The 20866-nt window shown below is 42.5% G+C and overlaps 1 protein-coding gene across 1 annotated transcript in view; it reads left to right on the top strand.

Annotated features, from left to right (window-relative positions):
• The window catches only part of LOC126176895 (eukaryotic translation elongation factor 1 epsilon-1), a 38370-nt gene extending 17911 nt beyond the window's left edge, over positions 1 to 20459 (top strand). The window contains exon 4 of the mRNA XM_049924095.1: positions 20257 to 20459. Within this exon, the coding sequence (XP_049780052.1) occupies positions 20257 to 20388 (132 nt within the window). The 3' untranslated portion in view covers positions 20389 to 20459. The remainder of the gene's footprint in view (positions 1 to 20256) is intronic.
• Positions 20460 to 20866: the final 407 nt, after the last annotated feature.

The raw sequence follows: 20866 nt of genomic DNA, 5'->3' as shown, positions 1-20866 counted from the left end.
TTTAGAGTAGGACCAGGTGAATCTGATGGAACCAAAGGAGTTGAGGTTGGAGAGGAAATTCTGGAGTTCTTCTTCACTGTGAGTCCAGATCATGAAAATGTCATCAATAAATCTGTACCAAACTTCGGGTTGGCAGGCCTGGGTAACCAAGAAGGCTTCCTCTAAGCGACCCATGAATAGGTTGGCGTACGAGGGGGCCATCCTGGTACCCATGGCTGTTCCCTTTAATTGTTGGTATGTCTGGCCTTCAAAAGTGAAGAAGTTGTGGGTCAGGATGAAGCTGGCTAAGGTAATGAGGAAAGAGGTTTTAGGTAGGGCGGCAGGTGATCGGCGTGAAAGGAAGTGCTCCATCGCAGCGAGGCCCTGGACATGCGGAATATTTGTGTATAAGGAAGTGGCATCAATGGTTACAAGGATGGTTTCCGGGGGTAACAGACTGGGTAGGGATTCCAGGCGTTCGAGAAAGTGGTTGGTGTCTTTGATGAAGGATGGGAGACTGCATGTAATGGGTTGAAGGTGTTGATCTACGTAGGCAGAGATGCGTTCTGTGGTGGCTTGGTAACCAGCTACAATGGGACGGCCGGGATGATTGGGTTTGTGAATTTTGGGAAGAAGGTAGAAGGTGGGGGTGCGGGGTGTTGGTGGGGTCAGGAGGTTGATGGAGTCAGGTGAAAGGTTTTGTAGGGGGCCTAAGGTTCTGAGGATTCCTTGAAGCTCCGCCTGGACATCAGGAATGGGATTACCATGGCAAACTTTGTAAGTAGTGTTGTCTGAAAGCTGACGCAGTCCCTCAGCCACATACTTCCGACGATCAAGTACCACAGTCGTGGAACCCTTGTCCGCCGGAAGAATGACGATGGATTGGTCAGCCTTCAGATCACGGATAGCCTGGGCTTCAGCAGTGGTGATGTTGGGAGTAGGATTAAGGTTTTTTAAGAAGGATTGAGAGGCAAGGCTGGAAGTCAGAAATTCCTGGAAGGTTAGGAGAGGGTGATTTTGAGGAAGAGGAGGTGGGTCCCGCTGTGACGGAGGACGGAACTGTTCCAGGCATGGTTCAATTTGGATAGTATCTTGGGGAGTTGGATCATTGGGAGTAGGATTAGGATCATTTTTCTTCGTGGCAAAGTGATATTTCCAGCAGAGAGTACGGGTGTAGGACAGTAAATCTTTGACAAGGGCTGTTTGGTTAAATCTGGGAGTGGGGCTGAAGGTGAGGCCTTTGGATAGGACAGAGGTTTCGGATTGGGAGAGAGGTTTGGAGGAGAGGTTAACTACTGAATTGGGGTGTTGTGGTTCCAGATTGTGTTGATTGGAGTTTTGAGGTTTTGGAGGGAGTGGAGCTGGAAGTGGGAGATTGAGTAGATGGGAGAGACTGGGTTTGTGTGCAATGAGAGGAGGTTGAGGTTTGCTGGAAAGGTTGTGAAGGGTGAGTGAGTTGCCTTTCCAGAGGTGGGAAACCAGGAGATTGGATAGTTTTTTAAGGTGGAGGGTGGCATGCTTTTCTAATTTGCGGTTGGCCTGTAGGAGGATGCTCTGAACAACCGGTGTGGATGTGGGAGAGGAAAGATTGAGGACTTTTATTAGGGACAGGAGTTGATGGGTGTGTTGATTGGCTGAGTGGATGTGTAGGTGAAGGATTAGGTGGGTGAGGGCAATGGATTGTTCGGTTTGGAACTGGTATAGGGACTGATGGAAAGAAGGGTTGCAGCCAGAGATGGGAACTTTAAGTGTGAGGCCTTTGGGGGTGATGCCAAATGTCAGACAAGCCTGAGAAAATAAAATATGGGAGTGTAATCTGGCTAGGGCGAAGGCATGTTTGCGGAGGGAATGTAAATAAAACTTAATGGGGTCATTGTGGAGGTGTTGTGAGGGTGACATGGTACTGGAAGGTGGAAAGTGGAACACGAGGCTGAAATGAAAATGAAAATAAATATAAAAATATATGGGGAGAGATAAAGGTAAAACTAGAAAGCAAATGGAGATCTGTTGTGAAAAATGGCGAAAAAGGGTTGGTTAGAGCTGGGCTATGTTGATCCTGTGGTGAACTTGTGTAGGTAGATAATGATGTGCACAAAGGTTAGGTGGTTGTGTTGCCGCCAAAACACGTTAAAGGGTGGAGAAATACGGGAAAATTTCGAAAAAACTACGTGAGGATGTATTAAAAGGGTGGTTTGGTGGTGGCAGATTATGGAAATGAAGCTAACAATTGTCTGATGAAGAAATAATGTCGTTAAAACCTGTGGGAAGCGGCTAAAAATGATCGATGATGTGAGAAAAACGGAAATGGAAATAAAGCAAAAGATATTAAAACTAGCCGAAAAGGTTGTTTAATAGCTGAAAGGAACTGTTTGTGAACTGGAAACGGTGGATTTTATAGGAGCGGTAGTGTTGAAAGCGGAAAAAAAAAAAAAAATTTTTGGTTATGGTTTGGAAGTGGGTTACGTATTATATATATCGGCGGGATAAAATTTTATACTGGATTACGGTAAAAAAGGAGAAGGTGAATAGAAAGTAAAACTGCTGGCAAAAACAGAAGGAGGAAATAAGATGACAGAAAAGACTACGAAATGTAACAGTGACAATAACAATAACAATAACAAACGTGATTGTTGGATTCAAATTAATGATATGAATATAATAGAGGGAAACATTCCACGTGGGAAAATATATTTAAAAAGAAAGATGATGAGACTTACCCAACAAAAGCGCTGGCAGGTCGATAGACACACAAATAAACACAAACATACACACAAAACTCTAGCTTTCACAACCAATGGTTGCCTCGTCAGGAAAGAGGGAAGGAGAAGGAAAGACAAAAGGATTGGGTTTTAAGGGAGAGGGTAAGGAGTCATTCCAATCCCGGGAGCGGAAAGACTTACCTTAGGGGGAAAAAAGGACAGGTTTACACTCGCACACACACACACACATATCCATCCACACATACACAGACACAAGCAGACATTTGTAAAGGCAAAGAGTTTGGGCAGAGATGTCAGTCGGGACGGAAATACAGAGGCAAAGATGATGTTGAAAGACAGGTGAGGTATGAGCGGCGGCAGATTGAAATTAGCGGAGATTGAGGCCTGGCGGATAGCGAGAAGAGAGGATATGCTGAAGGGCAAGTTCCCATCTCCGGAGTTCTGACAGGTTGGTGTTCGTGGGAAGTATCCAGATAACCCGGACAGTGTAACACTGTGCCAAGATGTGCTGGCCGTGCAACAAGGCATGTTTAGCCACAGGGTGATCCTCATTACCAACAAACACTGTCTGCCTGTGTCCATTCATGCGAATGGACAGTTTGTTGCTGGTCATTCCCACATAGAACGCTTCACAGTGTAGGCAGGTCAGTTGGTAAATCACGTGGGTGCTTTCACACGTGGCTCTGCCTTTGATCGTGTACACCTTCCGGGTTACAGGACTGGAATAGGTGGTGGTGGGAGGGTGCATGGGACAGGTTTTACACCGGGGGCGGTTACAGGGGTAGGAGCCAGAGGGTAGGGAAGGTGGTTTAGGGATTTCATAGGGATGAACTAAGAGGTTACGAAGGTTAGGTGGACGGCGGAAAGACACTCTTGGTGGAGTGGGGAGGATTTCATGAAGGATGGATCTCATTTCAGGGCAGGATTTGAGGAAGTCGTATCCCTGCTGGAGAGCCACATTCAGAATCTGATCCAGTCCCGGAAAGTATCCTGTCACAAGTGGGGCACTTTTGGGGTTCTTCTGTGGAAGGTTCCGGGTTTGAGGAGATGAGGAAGTGGCTCTGGTTATTTGCTTCTGTACCAGGTCGGGAGGGTAGTTACGGGATGCAAAAGCTGTTTTCAGGTTGTTGGTGTAATGGTTCAAGGATTCCGGACTGGAGCAGATTCGTTTGCCACGAAGACCTAGGCTGTAGGGAAGGGACCGTTTGATGTGGAATGGGTGGCAGCTGTCATAATGGAGGTACTGTTGCTTGTTGGTGGGTTTGATGTGGACGGACGTGTGAAGCTGGCCATTGGACAGGTGGAGGTCAACGTCAAGGAAAGTGGCATGGGATTTAGAGTAGGACCAGGTGAATCTGATGGAACCAAAGGAGTTGAGGTTGGAGAGGAAATTCTGGAGTTCTTCTTCACTGTGAGTCCAGATCATGAAAATGTCATCAATAAATCTGTACCAAACTTCGGGTTGGCAGGCCTGGGTAACCAAGAAGGCTTCCTCTAAGCGACCCATGAATAGGTTGGCGTACGAGGGGGCCATCCTGGTACCCATGGCTGTTCCCTTTAATTGTTGGTATGTCTGGCCTTCAAAAGTGAAGAAGTTGTGGGTCAGGATGAAGCTGGCTAAGGTAATGAGGAAAGAGGTTTTAGGTAGGGCGGCAGGTGATCGGCGTGAAAGGAAGTGCTCCATCGCAGCGAGGCCCTGGACATGCGGAATATTTGTGTATAAGGAAGTGGCATCAATGGTTACAAGGATGGTTTCCGGGGGTAACAGACTGGGTAGGGATTCCAGGCGTTCGAGAAAGTGGTTGGTGTCTTTGATGAAGGATGGGAGACTGCATGTAATGGGTTGAAGGTGTTGATCTACGTAGGCAGAGATGCGTTCTGTGGTGGCTTGGTAACCAGCTACAATGGGACGGCCGGGATGATTGGGTTTGTGAATTTTGGGAAGAAGGTAGAAGGTGGGGGTGCGGGGTGTTGGTGGGGTCAGGAGGTTGATGGAGTCAGGTGAAAGGTTTTGTAGGGGGCCTTAGGTTCTGAGGATTCCTTGAAGCTCTGCCTGGACATCAGGAATGGGATTACCATGGCAAACTTTGTAAGTAGTGTTGTCTGAAAGCTGACGCAGTCCCTCAGCCACATACTTCCGACGATCAAGTACCACAGTCGTGGAACCCTTGTCCGCCGGAAGAATGACGATGGATTGGTCAGCCTTCAGATCACGGATAGCCTGGGCTTCAGCAGTGGTGATGTTGGGAGTAGGATTAAGGTTTTTTAAGAAGGATTGAGAGGCAAGGCTGGAAGTCAGAACAGACTGGGTAGGGATTCCAGGCGTTCGAGAAAGTGGTTGGTGTCTTTGATGAAGGATGGGAGACTGCATGTAATGGGTTGAAGGTGTTGATCTACGTAGGCAGAGATGCGTTCTGTGGTGGCTTGGTAACCAGCTACAATGGGACGGCCGGGATGATTGGGTTTGTGAATTTTGGGAAGAAGGTAGAAGGTGGGGGTGCGGGGTGTTGGTGGGGTCAGGAGGTTGATGGAGTCAGGTGAAAGGTTTTGTAGGGGGCCTAAGGTTCTGAGGATTCCTTGAAGCTCCGCCTGGACATCAGGAATGGGATTACCATGGCAAACTTTGTAAGTAGTGTTGTCTGAAAGCTGACGCAGTCCCTCAGCCACATACTTCCGACGATCAAGTACCACAGTCGTGGAACCCTTGTTCGCCGGAAGAATGACGATGGATTGGTCAGCCTTCAGATCACGGATAGCCTGGGCTTCAGCAGTGGTGATGTTGGGAGTAGGATTAAGGTTTTTTAAGAAGGATTGAGAGGCAAGGCTGGAAGTCAGAACAGACTGGGTAGGGATTCCAGGCGTTCGAGAAAGTGGTTGGTGTCTTTGATGAAGGATGGGAGACTGCATGTAATGGGTTGAAGGTGTTCTCCACCTGTCCAATGGCCAGCTTCACACGTCCGTCCACATCAAACCCACCAACAAGCAACAGTACCTCCATTATGACAGCTGCCACCCATTCCACATCAAACGGTCCCTTCCCTACAGCCTAGGTCTTCGTGGCAAACGAATCTGCTCCAGTCCGGAATCCTTGAACCATTACACCAACAACCTGAAAACAGCTTTTGCATCCCGTAACTACCCTCCCGACCTGGTACAGAAGCAAATAACCAGAGCCACTTCCTCATCTCCTCAAACCCGGAACCTTCCACAGAAGAACCCCAAAAGTGCCCCACTTGTGACAGGATACTTTCCGGGACTGGATCAGATTCTGAATGTGGCTCTCCAGCAGGGATACGACTTCCTCAAATCCTGCCCTGAAATGAGATCCATCCTTCATGAAATCCTCCCCACTCCACCAAGAGTGTCTTTCCGCCGTCCACCTAACCTTCGTAACCTCTTAGTTCATCCCTATGAAATCCCTAAACCACCTTCCCTACCCTCTGGCTCCTACCCCTGTAACCGCCCCCGGTGTAAAACCTGTCCCATGCACCCTCCCACCACCACCTATTCCAGTCCTGTAACCCGGAAGGTGTACACGATCAAAGGCAGAGCCACGTGTGAAAGCACCCACGTGATTTACCAACTGACCTGCCTACACTGTGAAGCGTTCTATGTGGGAATGACCAGCAACAAACTGTCCATTCGCATGAATGGACACAGGCAGACAGTGTTTGTTGGTAATGAGGATCACCCTGTGGCTAAACATGCCTTGTTGCACGGCCAGCACATCTTGGCACAGTGTTACACTGTCCGGGTTATCTGGATACTTCCCACGAACACCAACCTGTCAGAACTCCGGAGATGGGAACTTGCCCTTCAGCATATCCTCTCTTCTCGCTATCCGCCAGGCCTCAATCTCCGCTAATTTCAATCTGCCGCCGCTCATACCTCACCTGTCTTTCAACATCATCTTTGCCTCTGTATTTCCGTCCCGACTGACATCTCTGCCCAAACTCTTTGCCTTTACAAATGTCTGCTTGTGTCTGTGTATGTGTGGATGGATATGTGTGTGTGTGTGCGAGTGTAAACCTGTCCTTTTTTCCCCCTAAGGTAAGTCTTTCCGCTCCCGGGATTGGAATGACTCCTTACCCTCTCCCTTAAAACCCAATCCTTTTGTCTTTCCTTCTCCTTCCCTCTTTCCTGACGAGGCAACCATTGGTTGCGAAAGCTAGAGTTTTGTGTGTATGTTTGTGTTTATTTGTGTGTCTATCGACCTGCCAGCGCTTTTGTTGGGTAAGTCTCATCATCTTTCTTTTTAAATATATTTTCCCACGTGGAATGTTTCCCTCTATTATATTTATATATATATATATATATATATATATATATATATTTAAAAAGAAAGATGATGAGACTTACCCAACAAAAGCGCTGGCAGGTCGATAGACACACAAATAAACACAAACATACACACAAAACTCTAGCTTTCGCAACCAATGGTTGCCTCGTCAGGAAAGAGGGAAGGAGAAGGAAAGACAAAAACCCAATCCTTTTGTCTTTCCTTCTCCTTCCCTCTTTCCTGACGAGGCAACCATTGGTTGCGAAAGCTAGAGTTTTGTGTGTATGTTTGTGTTTATTTGTGTGTCTATCGACCTGCCAGCGCTTTTGTTGGGTAAGTCTCATCATCTTTCTTTTTAAATATATTTTCGCACGTGGAATGTTTCCCTCTATTATATATATATATATATATATATATATATATATATATATATATATATATATATATATATAGAGAGAGAGAGAGGGAAACGTTCCACGTGGGAAAAATATATTTAAAAAGAAAGATGATGAGACTTACCAAACAAAAGCGCTGGCAGGTCGATAGACACACAGACAAACACAAACATACACACAAAATCTAGCTTTCGCAACCAATGGTTGCCTCGTCAGGAAAGAGGGAAGGAGAGGGAAAGACAAAAGGATTTGGGTTTTAAGGGAGAGGGTAAGGAGTCATTCCAATCCCGGGAGCGGAAAGACTTACCTTAGGGGGAAAAAAGGAGGGAAAAAAGGACAGGTATACACTCGCACACACACACATATCCATCCTCATATACACAGACACAAGCTTTCATTTGGTAAGTCACATCATCATTGTTTTTAGATATATTTTTCCTTCGTGGAATGTTTCCTTCTATTATAAATGGTCTTTAAATATGTCTGCTTGTGTCTGTATATGTGTGGATGGATATGTGTGTGTGTGCGAGTGTATACCCGTCCTTTTTTCCCCATAAGGTAAGTCTTTCCGCTCCCGGGACTGGAATGACTCCTTACCCTCTCCCTTAAAACCCACATCCTTTCGTCTTTCCCTCTCCTTCCCTCTTTCCTGATGAGGCAACAGCTTGTTGCGAAAGCTTGAATTTTGTGTGTATGTTTGTGTTCGTTTGTGTGTCTGTCGACCTGCCAGCACTTTCATTTGGTAAGTCACATCATCATTGTTTTAGATATATTTTTCCTTCGTGGAATGTTTCCTTCTATTATAACCATATATATATATATATATATATATATATATATATATATATATATATATATATATATATATATATATATATGTGTGTGTGTGGCTTACAGTCAGGAGGTGAAGGTCCCAAGGTAACAGGATAGGAATGTGGTGAGATCAACCTGGTGCAGACAGAGGGACTTACGTATGACTAGATAGATAGATAGAGAGAGAGAGAGAGAGAGAGAGAGAGAGGTGGGGGGGGGATGAATAGAGTTAGTTCTCATCACAGCGACACTAGATGAACACTGAGCCACATGGTGATATTAATTAATTAATTATAATATCATTGTGAAGGAGAGCTTTCAGGATATAAAACAAGTCACGTTAAATTAATAGACAGAAGGGGCCACTGCCAATTACTTCTGGAAAGTATACAACAAATTATGACCTATACTACCTACTCATACTGATAATTATTATGTCAAGTACTTTCTCATTAATTTACATATGCGCATTAGCAGAAAACCAGCTACTTTGAAAGAAGGCAGTGTTCCTTCTCAAATACACAGACAGAAAAAAACTGCAACAACAAGGGGCAGTTGTGATACACAAATGAAAGTTGGTAGGCATATTTCTACAACTAAAAGGTGATGTCTATTCAAATTTCACATAAGAAAGACATTAATAGCGCCACTATGAGGATGCAATTCAGATGTGTATGAATTACATGCTTTAATATTGGATATGGTGAGTTGATGTTAGTCAAGACTGCATTTAAGGTGAAAAAGATGTTGTTATCAACACATCACTGGGTTTGAACATGGTCGTGTAATAGAGCTATGAGAGGCTGAATGTTCCTTCTGCGATATTGCAGAAAGACTCGGCAGGAATGTAGCGACTGTTCACGATTGCTGGCAGCAGTGGTCACAGGAATGTATGGTTGGAAGAAGACCAGGCTTCAGACGGCCATGTGTCACTACCGTGCCACTGCTGAGAGGGAAGACCATTGTGTTCAGTGTATTAGGGCTCTGACACATTGTACTGTATCTGCAGCAGCAGTTTGAGCAGCATTTGACACTCCAGTGAAATGACAATCTGTTACAAATTGATTACTTCCAGGACAGCTCCGAGCCAGACACCCTGTGGCATGTGTTCCACTATCCCCAAACCATCACCATTTATGACTTTAGTGGTGTCAAGCAAGAGCTCGTTGGAGGGCAGAGGGAAGTCTGTTGTTTTTTCTGATGAAAGCTGGTTTCGCCTCAGTGCCAGTGATGGCCGTGTTTTAGTTAGGAGGAGGCCAGTCTAGAGCAGGGACGGCCACAGTGTGCCAAACTGCACGCGTGTACAGATGTGCTGCACGCGTGCCGTCCAGGACTCGGTCCACCTCGCCACTACTCGGCTTTCCTCGGTCTTTCGCGACACTGCTCGGCACGGCGCGACATTAGACTAGCTGTGCGATGCGACATCTTTTCATCCGGTGCATTAGTTGATTCGTAGTGGCAGCCATGTTTATTCCTCGCTATTTGTTAGCGATTCGTAGAAAGTTTATAAGTACTGTACAGTGGTTGCTGCAATGGAACACATGCTCACAAAGAGACAGGGTAGTGACACAACGTCACGAGCCTTCAGAGCTGAATGGGAATTGCAATATTTTTTCGAAGAGAAGGATGAAAATTCTCGGTGTCTATTATGCAGTCGCATACTCGCCGGCCACCGCAAATTTGCAATAGAACGGCATTATAACACCACACACAGAGGACTCAATGATTTAGTTGGGTTGATAGATCAAACAAGTTGGCGGAATTAAGAAGACATAGAGTTATGCAGCGAGACGGACCGAACGCGAGTACCACTTCCAAATATTTGTGTTTCTGATTTTTGTATTTGTACATATTTGTCGTTAGAATTCGAATTTAGAGTTCTCTCAGTTTTTGTTTCCTTTTTTTAGCCTGCAACCAAACATAGTGACCTGTCTTTAAAAGCAAGCTACAAAATAGCGCTCAAAATTGCAAGAGCGAATGAGCCTTTCAGTGATGGTGATTTCATCAAGGAGTGTATTGTTGAGGCGGCGGAACTCTTGACACCACTGGAAGTAAAGAAGTTTAGTGAAATCAGTCTTTCCAGACAGACAATAGCTCGCCGCATAGCTGGTATGGCAGCGGATGTCTACAGGCAGTTAATTGATAGTGCCTGCAAGTCTATTGCATTCTCGATTGCTTTGGACGAGTCGTCCGACATTTCGGACACAGCACAACTAGCGATTTATGTTGGTGGAGTCGACACAAATTTGCACGTGACGGAAGAACTGTTGGATTTAGTACCAATGAAACACACAACGATGGGTACCGACTTGCTAAAAACAGTTGAAGAGGCAGTTGAAGCCGTTGGCCTGAATTGGAAAATGTTAGTTTCAGTCACCACTGATGGAGCGCCAGCAATGCGAGGTGCTCAAAATGGGCTTGTAACATTGTTGCGTAAAAAACTAGGACGATCGACAGAAGATTTGTACGGAATTCATTGTTTTGTACACCAAGAAGCTCTTTGTGCTAAGTATGCAAAGTTGGAGCAAGTGATGAAGTTGGTAGTCACCATAGTACATTTCTTGAAGTCGCATGGCTTAGTACACCGTCAGTTTCAACAGTTTCTCATGGAACTGAACGAAGAGTACGGAGATGTTATTTACCACTGGGAAATACGTTGGTTAAGTTGAGGATCATGCCTCGAAAGATTTTTCAATTTAAGATTCGCTATTGTTGAGTTCCTGAAGGAAACAGGAAAGGCAGAGCCAAAATTAGAAGATCCAAAATGGATTGCAGACCTCGCCTTTTTAGTTGATCTGACTGCACACTTGAATGCTCTCAATAAGACTTTGCAAGGTGAGTAGCAGCTTATTTCTGATCTGATGAAAAAAGTGGATGCATTTAATAAGAAACTCACATTGTGGAAGGAACAACTCATGAAAATGAATACCGCCCATTGCCCTACGCTCTCTAAAGTCAGAGAGAACGCAACTTCTGACGAATTCGTTTCTGTGTTGGAGGAACTACAGGCACAATTTTCTAAACATTTTCAGGACACTACCAGTCTGACATCTGTTTTTGAACTATTTTGTAGACCCTTTTCCGTTTCAGTTGAAAGTACTCCAGTGCATTTGCAAATGGAATTGATCGATCTGCAGTGTAATTCCCGTTTAAAGGACAAATTTTTTTACGTAAAAACTGTCCAGGAATTTTACGAAGGTTTTCCTCGGGAAGAGTTTCCCCGTCTCCACAATGAAGCTGCAAAAGTTATATAGGTGTTTGGATCGACATACGTGTGCGAAAGGTTTATTTCGATCATGAAACTAAATAAGTCAGGATTACGTGGCAATCTCAGTGACGAAAATCCATGTATGTAGCTTTAGACAGAATATAATCTTCTGTCTATATGCTGGCAAAGTCAAAATTTCTTTGCTTCAGACATTAGAGTTGTGTGAAATTTACACCCTTGAGTCCAAATTTTGTGATAAATTGTAGGAGTGGCTGATGTGGTGCTTATTTATTTTGAATAGCTAGGGATCTGAAATTTCCTGCTCAGTGTGATCACTTTGAAATAATATATCAACAAAAATTTTTGTATTGTTCGTATAAATTTATTATAGTGTAGTTCATAGAGATTGGTAACAGAAGAAGGAAGTTGTTTCTTTAGATTGATTGAACGTTAGAGTTTTAGAATCATAAAACAAAACTGTTTTACCTTTTAAAAGAGAAAAAAAGAGAATGCAATATTTGCCCTGGTGCAGTATAATACAATAACTTGTATCACACTGTTCCTCTGTAATCAATTTTCTGGACAGTCAGGGAATAAATTTACACATGTGTGTAAAGTGACTTGCAGAATATAGATATAGATGTAGAATGTTACTGTGTATCATCTGCAGTACCTTTGCCACAGATAAAGTGACGACATTTCCGAAAACATGTTTTTCAGTTATGTAATTATGGTCAGAATACAAATGTTTTATCCCAGGAAAATTTCAGTGAATTTTGATTGCATTGTCATAGATATCAACTCTTCAAGTGTTTTTTGAAGAAATATGTGAACACTGTACAGTTGGAAAACCTCTCTGCTATTGGGATAGAATTAGTTTCTAACTTGCATTATTATGTTCATTCTTTGGCAGTACATTTACGTCTGAGCATTTTAGTACCACTGTATGGGGAAGATTTGAAGCTTTGTGTGTTGGAACTTTTTTTCTATTTTGTCTTTTTTTTTTAAAGTTAAGTAGCCCTGTGAGTGAATATCTTGAAGATATATTCCCATCATTGTTCATTCTAATCTTCCTCCGCAAATTTATACATGTATGCAGTGAGTGATGTGAAGCAAGACTAATTTAAGTAAGAGAACTGTTCACCAAAAACCATGTTTCAATATGATCGTATTTCTGCTATTAAAAGATAACCCTGACATGATAACTATAGCTTCTTAATGTCCTTTGGAAGTCAACCTTGACATTTATTTTGTCTCCAGCAATGCTCATCTATCATAGATCTCTTAGATTACTTAGACTGTAAAAAAATGCCAGAATTTGTTAAGAGATACTCATTATCATTGTGCAAAATGTGCGCTCAGAACAGTAACATTCTCTTTTTAATTGTTATTGATTTCAACTTGCTGTATACTTATGTATTGGATTTCAACTGACCTTGTCAGTCAACTAATCTAAAGGTACATTTAGACAGGCTGTAAAAATAGCATATTGCCAACAGTTTATCCCGATAATGTTGTGGGGCAACATTAAGGCAACACAAATTGCAGACACATGTACGACAATAGCCACAGTTGTCTGACAATATTTGCGGCAATACATTTCCAGGTCAGAAGTGTTTGCACGGGGACACACTGTTCGCACAGAATGGAAAATCATGAGTGAGTGTGGCTCTCGTGCTTTTACATCACACAGATAATAAATTTATCAGAAAGAAGAACAAGAGAAATCAGATTTTGTGGGAGTGTTGAGAAAGGAAATCACAGAAGCTAGTCAGTTACATGTCTGTATTCTATTTGTCGTTGTGGCACAATGAGACTCAAAGCAGATTTCATAATGTTTTACTAACATAACGAATAATATTTATGTAAAATATTGCAACATAGTCCCTAGTAAAACGTTAACACACTGAGGTTAAATAATAGTGTTCATGTGCAGAATTTTCTGTCATTTTACAGCTTAATTAAAAATTATAATTTGTTTGACAATTTGTTTTCATGCATATCGCACAACAAACCTTATCATCATGTAACTGAAGTCACAACCTGTTTATTAGCATGTTGTTCATGTTAACAGGCCATCCTGGCGTTCACCTTCTTCCTTGCCAGGTGCATTAGCTGTGGTCTTTCGCCAGTGCCATGCTCTGCCCATGTAGAAGCCAGGTCTCGGGTGCTCCGCTCGTGCTGCAGCTCTGTCAGCCTCTGTGATTCATGTAGTATGGGCATACACAATGAAGCGGCCCTCCTACTTGCCTCTATATAGCATCAACAGATCGATTAATCTTCTCGTTTTGTCACAGAATAGTCCTGGTCCACTACAGGGTTGAATTAAGGCTCCCACAACACTAGAAAGGATCAGTGATTCCTATGATCATGTGTCAGTTCTACTTTCACAGAAACGCAACACAAATGTCGGCTGACTGCCCTGTGAGAGGAACGTGGGTCTTTTTACCCTGCAGCGCTTGTCACCCCGTAGGCATTCAAAATACTCATTTGTTCACACTCGTGGCTGACTGCCGTGTTATAGTGCCTACAATATTTTCTTTTCTTCTTCTGCAATGTCTGTCCCTCATGCTGGCAGGGTCCAGTGTTTTGACTCTGTCGCTATTTTATCCAATCTTGTGCCTGTTCAGGGTGCAGCCCTGATATCTTGACATCTTTGTGGCAGGGTATCGAGCCGTCACTGTCTAGGTTTTCCTGCTGGCCAGTTACCATTTACTCTCAAACAAAAACTAGTATTCACCACTGTTGTTGCATCTGCTCTAAGAACATGCCCGTGCCATCATAGAGAACTTTCAGATGTTGGCACTATAGAATCCAGGGAACGAAGCCAATCGGTATGTTTTGACCACACTGAGTATGTTCCTGTAAAGTGCAAGTAGACAATTATTTTTGGTTCTACCTCCAAGTATGTTGTTGGTTCTACCTGTAGCGGTATGGGTCACCCAGTTGTAAGTGTCCACAAGAGACCATTGAAATTTGTTTTTCAGTGCTTTCGAAAACAGTGTTCTTCAGATTTTGTAATTACATAATTGAGTGGGAGAAGAAAATTAATGTCCAGAAACTCCTTAAATCAGAGTAGCACTCCAATCACTGGTGAGAAAATACTGCTGCTTCTCAACAGAAGCAGTAATTTGTTAAGCCATTAGTCAGAAGAAGAAAATGAGCAGAGACCATTTCAGGAAAACTGTTGATGTTTGTGCAAAAGCAAACATCCTCTCTGGATGCTTTTATAATAGAGAATAAAAACTATTTATGCTGTTTTATTATTATTTGACCTTCAGTCTGTGTTCTCCTATGTTTCTTAGATCAGTTTCATCTTCTGGCCCAACATGTGGAAATCTCTTAAATTTTTATATCTGATCATTTACAAAAACATGCTAATTTTGCCAAAAATATAAGGTACACTTTCAGGTGCCTAGTTACAATCCATTCTGACCAATTACTGATGTATTTCATCTTCTCAAAGAATATTTGTTGTAGCAGTGCATCTACGTCTACATAGATACTCCACAAGCCACTGTATGGTGCGTGGTGGAGGGTACCCTGTACAACCACTAGCCATTTCCTTTCCTGTTCCACTTGCAAATTGAGCAAGGTAAAAACGACTGTCTGTATGCCTTTGTATGAGCCGCAATTTCTCGTATCTGATCTCCGTGGTCCTTATGCACAATGTATGTTGGCGCCAGTGGAGTCATTTGGCAGTCAGCTTCAAATGTTGGTTCTCTACAGTGTGTGCTGTATCTTTAAGGTGGTTGATCTTCGTTATTGCTGAAATGATTTTGGCAAAAATTTCCAAGTCATTGTGAAAGCCAGACCGTCGACAAACGTGCAGTCTTCATTTCCATCTTTTTTGTTCAGCAGTTTTCTCCATCCTTGCTTCACATTTTCTCATATGCAGTTAAAATTTGGTGGAGAAAAACCATATCCTTGTTCAACTCCAGTCTTTATCTGAAAGGGCTCTGAAATACTGTTCTTGAATTTTACTTTCCTGTTGTGTTGGAGAGTGTCTGTTTAACTAAATTTCTGGATGTATCATCAAATGAAACATCAGAACATCCAATAATGATTCTTGGTCACCAGAATCATATGCTTGAAGTCAACTAACACAACAATATAGTCTAACCTCCTAGTTTCCTTTTATCTGATAATGATCTTCAGTTTGAGAAATTTGTTTTTGACGGGAAAGCTGAATCTTAAACTAGCCTGGTCTCAGCAATCTGTTTATCAATATTAACTTCTGATTCTGTTTAGTAGTGCTTTAGAGAAAATCTTGTAAGGGGCAGGCATAATTATAACTGGAATACCGTCATAACTGTCAGCATTATTCTTCTCCCCTCTCTTTCCCCATTCCTCTCCCCCATTTGCCCCCCTCTCCCCCATTTGCCCCCCTCTCCCCCATTTGCCCCCCTCTCCCCCATTTGCCCCCCTCTCCCCCATTTGCCCCCCTCTCCCCCATTTGCCCCCTGTCCCCCTTTTGCCCTATTCTGACTGCTGTTCTGTAGTCATTATTTGTGGATGGTTTTCTACTTTATCCTACTACTCAGCTATAGTAACAATGACTTGTTGGTTAAAAGGACTAGAAGTGTAACATTTGTTGTAAATTTTCTCCAGAAGAAACTATGCATTGATTTTAAGTGTGTTTTCTTTTTTTTTTCATGATGTTCAGTGCACTGAACATCAAGGAAAACATACCGAAAAGCTACATTTGTCATTTAGGTTTCTCATTAGGTTTAATCTTCTTCTTAAAAGATGGGTTCAAAATCTAAATAATCACGGTGATTGACTACTTGTTGGACTGAGAGTAGATGCTGCCCTTATTGGGACATTTGCTACCAAGTGTGTTATCCGAGAACACCTCACTGATGTTTCAAAGCTGCAGAGTGCCACAGGTGTCCCTACAGGGGTTCTCTCATCAGCTGTTGAACTAGATAAATGTGCAGGACAAGAAGTTTTTCTTGTTCACAGTCTCAGGGTCACTACAGAGATGAAAGTCTTTAGTCTGTTCTCAGAGCAGTGAGGTTTCCTGGCATGTATGGACATTGCTGGGGTTATAATAATTATCTTTAACCATTATTGGGACTGTTGCTGTCGTGGTACCTTAATAGGTGTGTACTCTTTCATGTTTACTGATTTCAAAGAATGACTTTGTCCCAGTAAATAGTTCTAACATGTATTTTAAATAATTATATCACTGTCACATAAACATATACTCATGATCTTATGAATGGTCTTTCTTAGATGCTCAGTTAAAGTCCCTAAACATTTGGTGAATTGATTTTGACCATATCACGTAACAATAGCTGCATAGAATTACATGCAAGCTTGGGAGTAATGGTCTGTTTTCTCACATATTCTGCTGCTGAAGGCCTGTGCTATATGCATAGTGGTTATCTTTACTGGTATATGGATTCGTTTTTCGCTGGGACAGTAAATTTATTTTTTGGTGCTGTGAATGGTATGACTGACTGTACATGCTAATTGGTGACAGAATGCATCTTTCAGATTTTCTGTAAATATCTTGTCTTATACAGTCGGAATGGTTCAGGGTGGAATACAAGCAGTGGCAAGAGTGTTTGAGGCTTTGAGCAGTTGACGGGTATACAAAAAATATTGAAAACATCACTAACCTTTTGGATAATATCCTTCCTTGTAGCTAGCTGGCTAACGAAAACATACACACTCAAACAGGCTTCTCTATGTGTGTCTGCATTGTCCGAGACAGGAGCCGTATCGTACAAAAAGACAACACAAGTTTGTAGGACAGCTGCTACCACTTCCAAGAATAATTACAGTGCTGCTGGAGTTTCTTAACAAGGATTAGGCTGTACTCAGCTAATATTCTGAAGTTTTGTAGTATGACAGACGTTCTGACTGCAGTTGTTGTTAAACTTATTCCATATCCAGTTCCTAGAAAGTACATTGATAGCCTGCTTATACAATGTAACTCAGTTTCCCCTTTCAGAAGCTCATCCTGTATTTTTAATATTGCACAGATTGTAGTTCTACGAGAACTACACTGGAAGACATTAAGTCTTTATGTGCCATAGTACTTATTTATTTGTTTATTTTGGCCGAACTTTGTGTAGCAAGATGCAGACACAGAAGTAGGTGGATGTGCTCCATGTTTTGAATGTACTACATGAGATCCCCAAGTCTAGTATTTACAGTGTTAATCATTCGTTCCATACATTGCATGGGTTTCAATAACGTATGACTGCTACACTAGCTGTCCTTATCTGAAGGGTTTAGATAAGGACAGTAGGGTAATTCAGTTGAGAAAACTGTTAAATTAAAAGGAGACAGCATGGCTGGCCAGTACCTTCATTCAGTGGCAGAACTCCAAGTACCACCAATAAGGAACACTTGAAATAAAAAATACTACATATAATGATCAGAACTAGTATGTTCCTCCTTCAGGAAGAGGGATTGGTTGGTGAAGGTTAAGAGGAACTCACCTGCTATGAGGATAGGTCGACTCAACTGTTGTAAGGGAAGATAAAGTTTTTTTATCGCATGCCTTAGAAATTCAGCTGGCAGATATACATGTCTTTTCACAAATGGTTGTTTTGAGAGCACAAAATGCAATGAGCTATGAGTATATTCAGTATATACAGGGTGTTTCAAAAATGACGTATATTTGAAACGGCAATAAAAACTAAATGAGCAGCGATAGAAATACACCGTTTGTTGCAATATGCTTGGGACAACAGTACATTTTCAGGCGGACAAACTTTCGAAATTACAGTAGTTACAATTTTCAACAACAGATGGCGCTGCAAGTGATGTGAAAGATATAGAAGACAACGCAGTCTGTGGGTGCGCCATTCTGTACGTCGTCTTTCTGCTGTAAGCGTGTGCTGTTCACAACGTGCAAGTGTGCTGTAGACAACATGGTTTATTCCTTAGAACAGAGGATTTTTCTGGTGTTGGAATTCCACCGCCTAGAACACAGTGTTGTTGCAACAAGACGAAGTTTTCAACGGAGGTTTAATGTAACCAAAGGACCGAAAAGCGATACTATAAAGGATCTGTTTGAAAAATTTCAACGGACTGGGAACATGACGGATGAACGTGCTGGAAAGGTAGGGCGACCGCGTACGGCAACCACAGAGGGCAACGCGCAGCTAGTGCAGCAGGTGATCCAACAGCGGCCTCGGGTTTCCGTTCGCCGTGTTGCAGCTGCGGTCCAAATGACGCCAACGTCCACGTATCGTCTCATGCGCCAGAGTTTACACCTCTATCCGTACAAAATTCAAACGCGGCAACCCCTCAGCGCCGCTACCATTGCTTCACGAGAGACATTCGCTAATGATATAGTGCACAGGATTGATGACGGCGATATGCATGTGGGCAGCATTTGGTTTACTGACGAAGCTTATTTTTACCTGGACGGCTTCATCAATAAACAGAACTGGCGCATATGGGGAACCGAAAAGCCCCATGTTGCAGTCCTATCGTCCCTGCATCCTCAAAAAGTACTGGTCTGGGCCGCCATTTCTTCCAAAGGAATCATTGGCCCATTTTTCAGATCCGAAACGATTACTGCATCACGCTATCTGGACATTCTTCGTGAATTTGTGGCGGTACAAACTGTCTTAGACGACACTGCGAACACCTCGTGGTTTATGCAAGATGGTGCCCGGCCACATCGCACGGCCGACGTCTTTAATTTCCTGAATGAATATTTCGATGATCGTGTAATTGCTTTGGGCTATCCGAAACATACAGGAGGCGGCGTGGATTGGCCTCCCTGTTCGCCAGACATGAACCCCTGTGACTTCTTTCTGTGGGGACACTTGAAAGACCAGGTGTACCGCCAGAATCCAGAAACAATTGAACAGCTGAAGCAGTACATCTCATCTGCATGTGAAGCCATTCCGCCAGACACGTTGTCAAAGGTTTCGGGTAATTTCATTCAGAGACTACGCCATATTATTGCTACGCATGGTGGATATGTGGAAAATATCGTACTATAGAGTTTCCCAGACCGCAGTGGCATCTGTTGTTGAAAATTGTAACTACTGTAATTTCGAAAGTTTGTCTGCCTGAAAATGTACTGTTGTCCCAAGCATATTGCAACAAACGGTGTATTTCTATCGCTGCTCGTTTAGTTTTTATTGCCGTTTCAAATATACCGGTCATTTTTGAAACACCCTGTATATTGACGTGTGGAATTTTATAATTATTTCCTTTCTGTGCAATGTAAAATAAGCAGCTAAATACAGCATAACATTTTTTTATATATTCGTCTGTTGCTGCAGTCAATACTGTGAATGAAAGTGTCAGTTATTTGTTTGTTGTCATTGATGATATGGATTTCCTAAATAAGCTTTGTGATTTGTGTAGATCAAACAACTTGGGTTTTTATTGTGGTGTGTGTGTGTGTGTGTGTGTGTGTGTGTGTGAGAGAGAGAGAGAGAGAGAGAGAGAGAGAGAGAGAGAGAGAGAGAAGTGGAATGTGTTTCTGAAACTTTTTGTATCCCTTCACAAGTGTGTTTTGTTTCTATCTTATTTAGTGCCAAATTATTGACATCTGTAGATGAAATTAAATGTTCGCAAATGTTGTGGCACATTAACTGCAGCTTGCACTGATTGTACCTTTCATTGTGCTACTGGGGGCCTGTGCAAAAATGCAGTTGACTGAGTTTGACTGTGTTAGGAGTTTCTATAAATTGTCCCATAAGTGACTTCCTGTTCTTGAATTTAATGTATGTATAGTAGTGACTGACTGCAGTGTCTTTCTTTTTAACTCAATTTGTGACAGTCACAGACTTCGCCTAAGATGTAATGTAGGTGTTATTAAATTACATGGACCAATGTTAACCAGTGTCATATATACCTCTTTCTGTTTTTGTGTTTCAGTCCAGTTTGACATTTCAAGAAAAGGAACAATATGTACATCTTTCACGATGGTACAACCATTTGCAGCAAGACACGAAGTTGAGGCAAAACAACAAATTAATCATGTTCAGCAGAAGGCTGTTGTATGTGTAAAGAATGTGAGCAATCATTGTGTTGTGCATCTGACTGTGACAGTATCGCTGTAAATATATTATTCTGATGGATGTTTGTAATTTCTCTCAGTTCTCTGATTAAAATTACTTTGTGATTGACAGATTGCAGTGCTGGGGGCATTGTTGCCGCATACAGCTAGCCTTACTTCACAAAGCACTGCACGTACGTACCAAACAGGCAACACAGTGAGCACGTGATGCTCGAGAAAGAACTGTGATTGGATGAAATTTGGCGCCTACCACTTGACTCACTGAGATGTCAATCACAAAGTAATTTTAATCTATGTATAATGACCTCATTGTGAACAGGACCTCAACAGATCATTGTTCTTGTTTTTAATTTGACCGCCATTTTATAATTCTTCAATCTCACCAATTCACTTGACTTTTCTATTGCTCATTTTATATTACAGTATCTAGTTTCCTCTCATTCACCAGATGTAAAGAAAATCATTTTT

The sequence above is a fragment of the Schistocerca cancellata genome, chromosome 3 (genome assembly GCF_023864275.1).
Source record: "Schistocerca cancellata isolate TAMUIC-IGC-003103 chromosome 3, iqSchCanc2.1, whole genome shotgun sequence".
Taxonomy (NCBI): Eukaryota; Metazoa; Arthropoda; class Insecta; order Orthoptera; family Acrididae; genus Schistocerca; species Schistocerca cancellata.
Note: the sequence above shows the minus strand (reverse complement) of the source record. Positions and strands in the feature narration are given on the sequence as shown.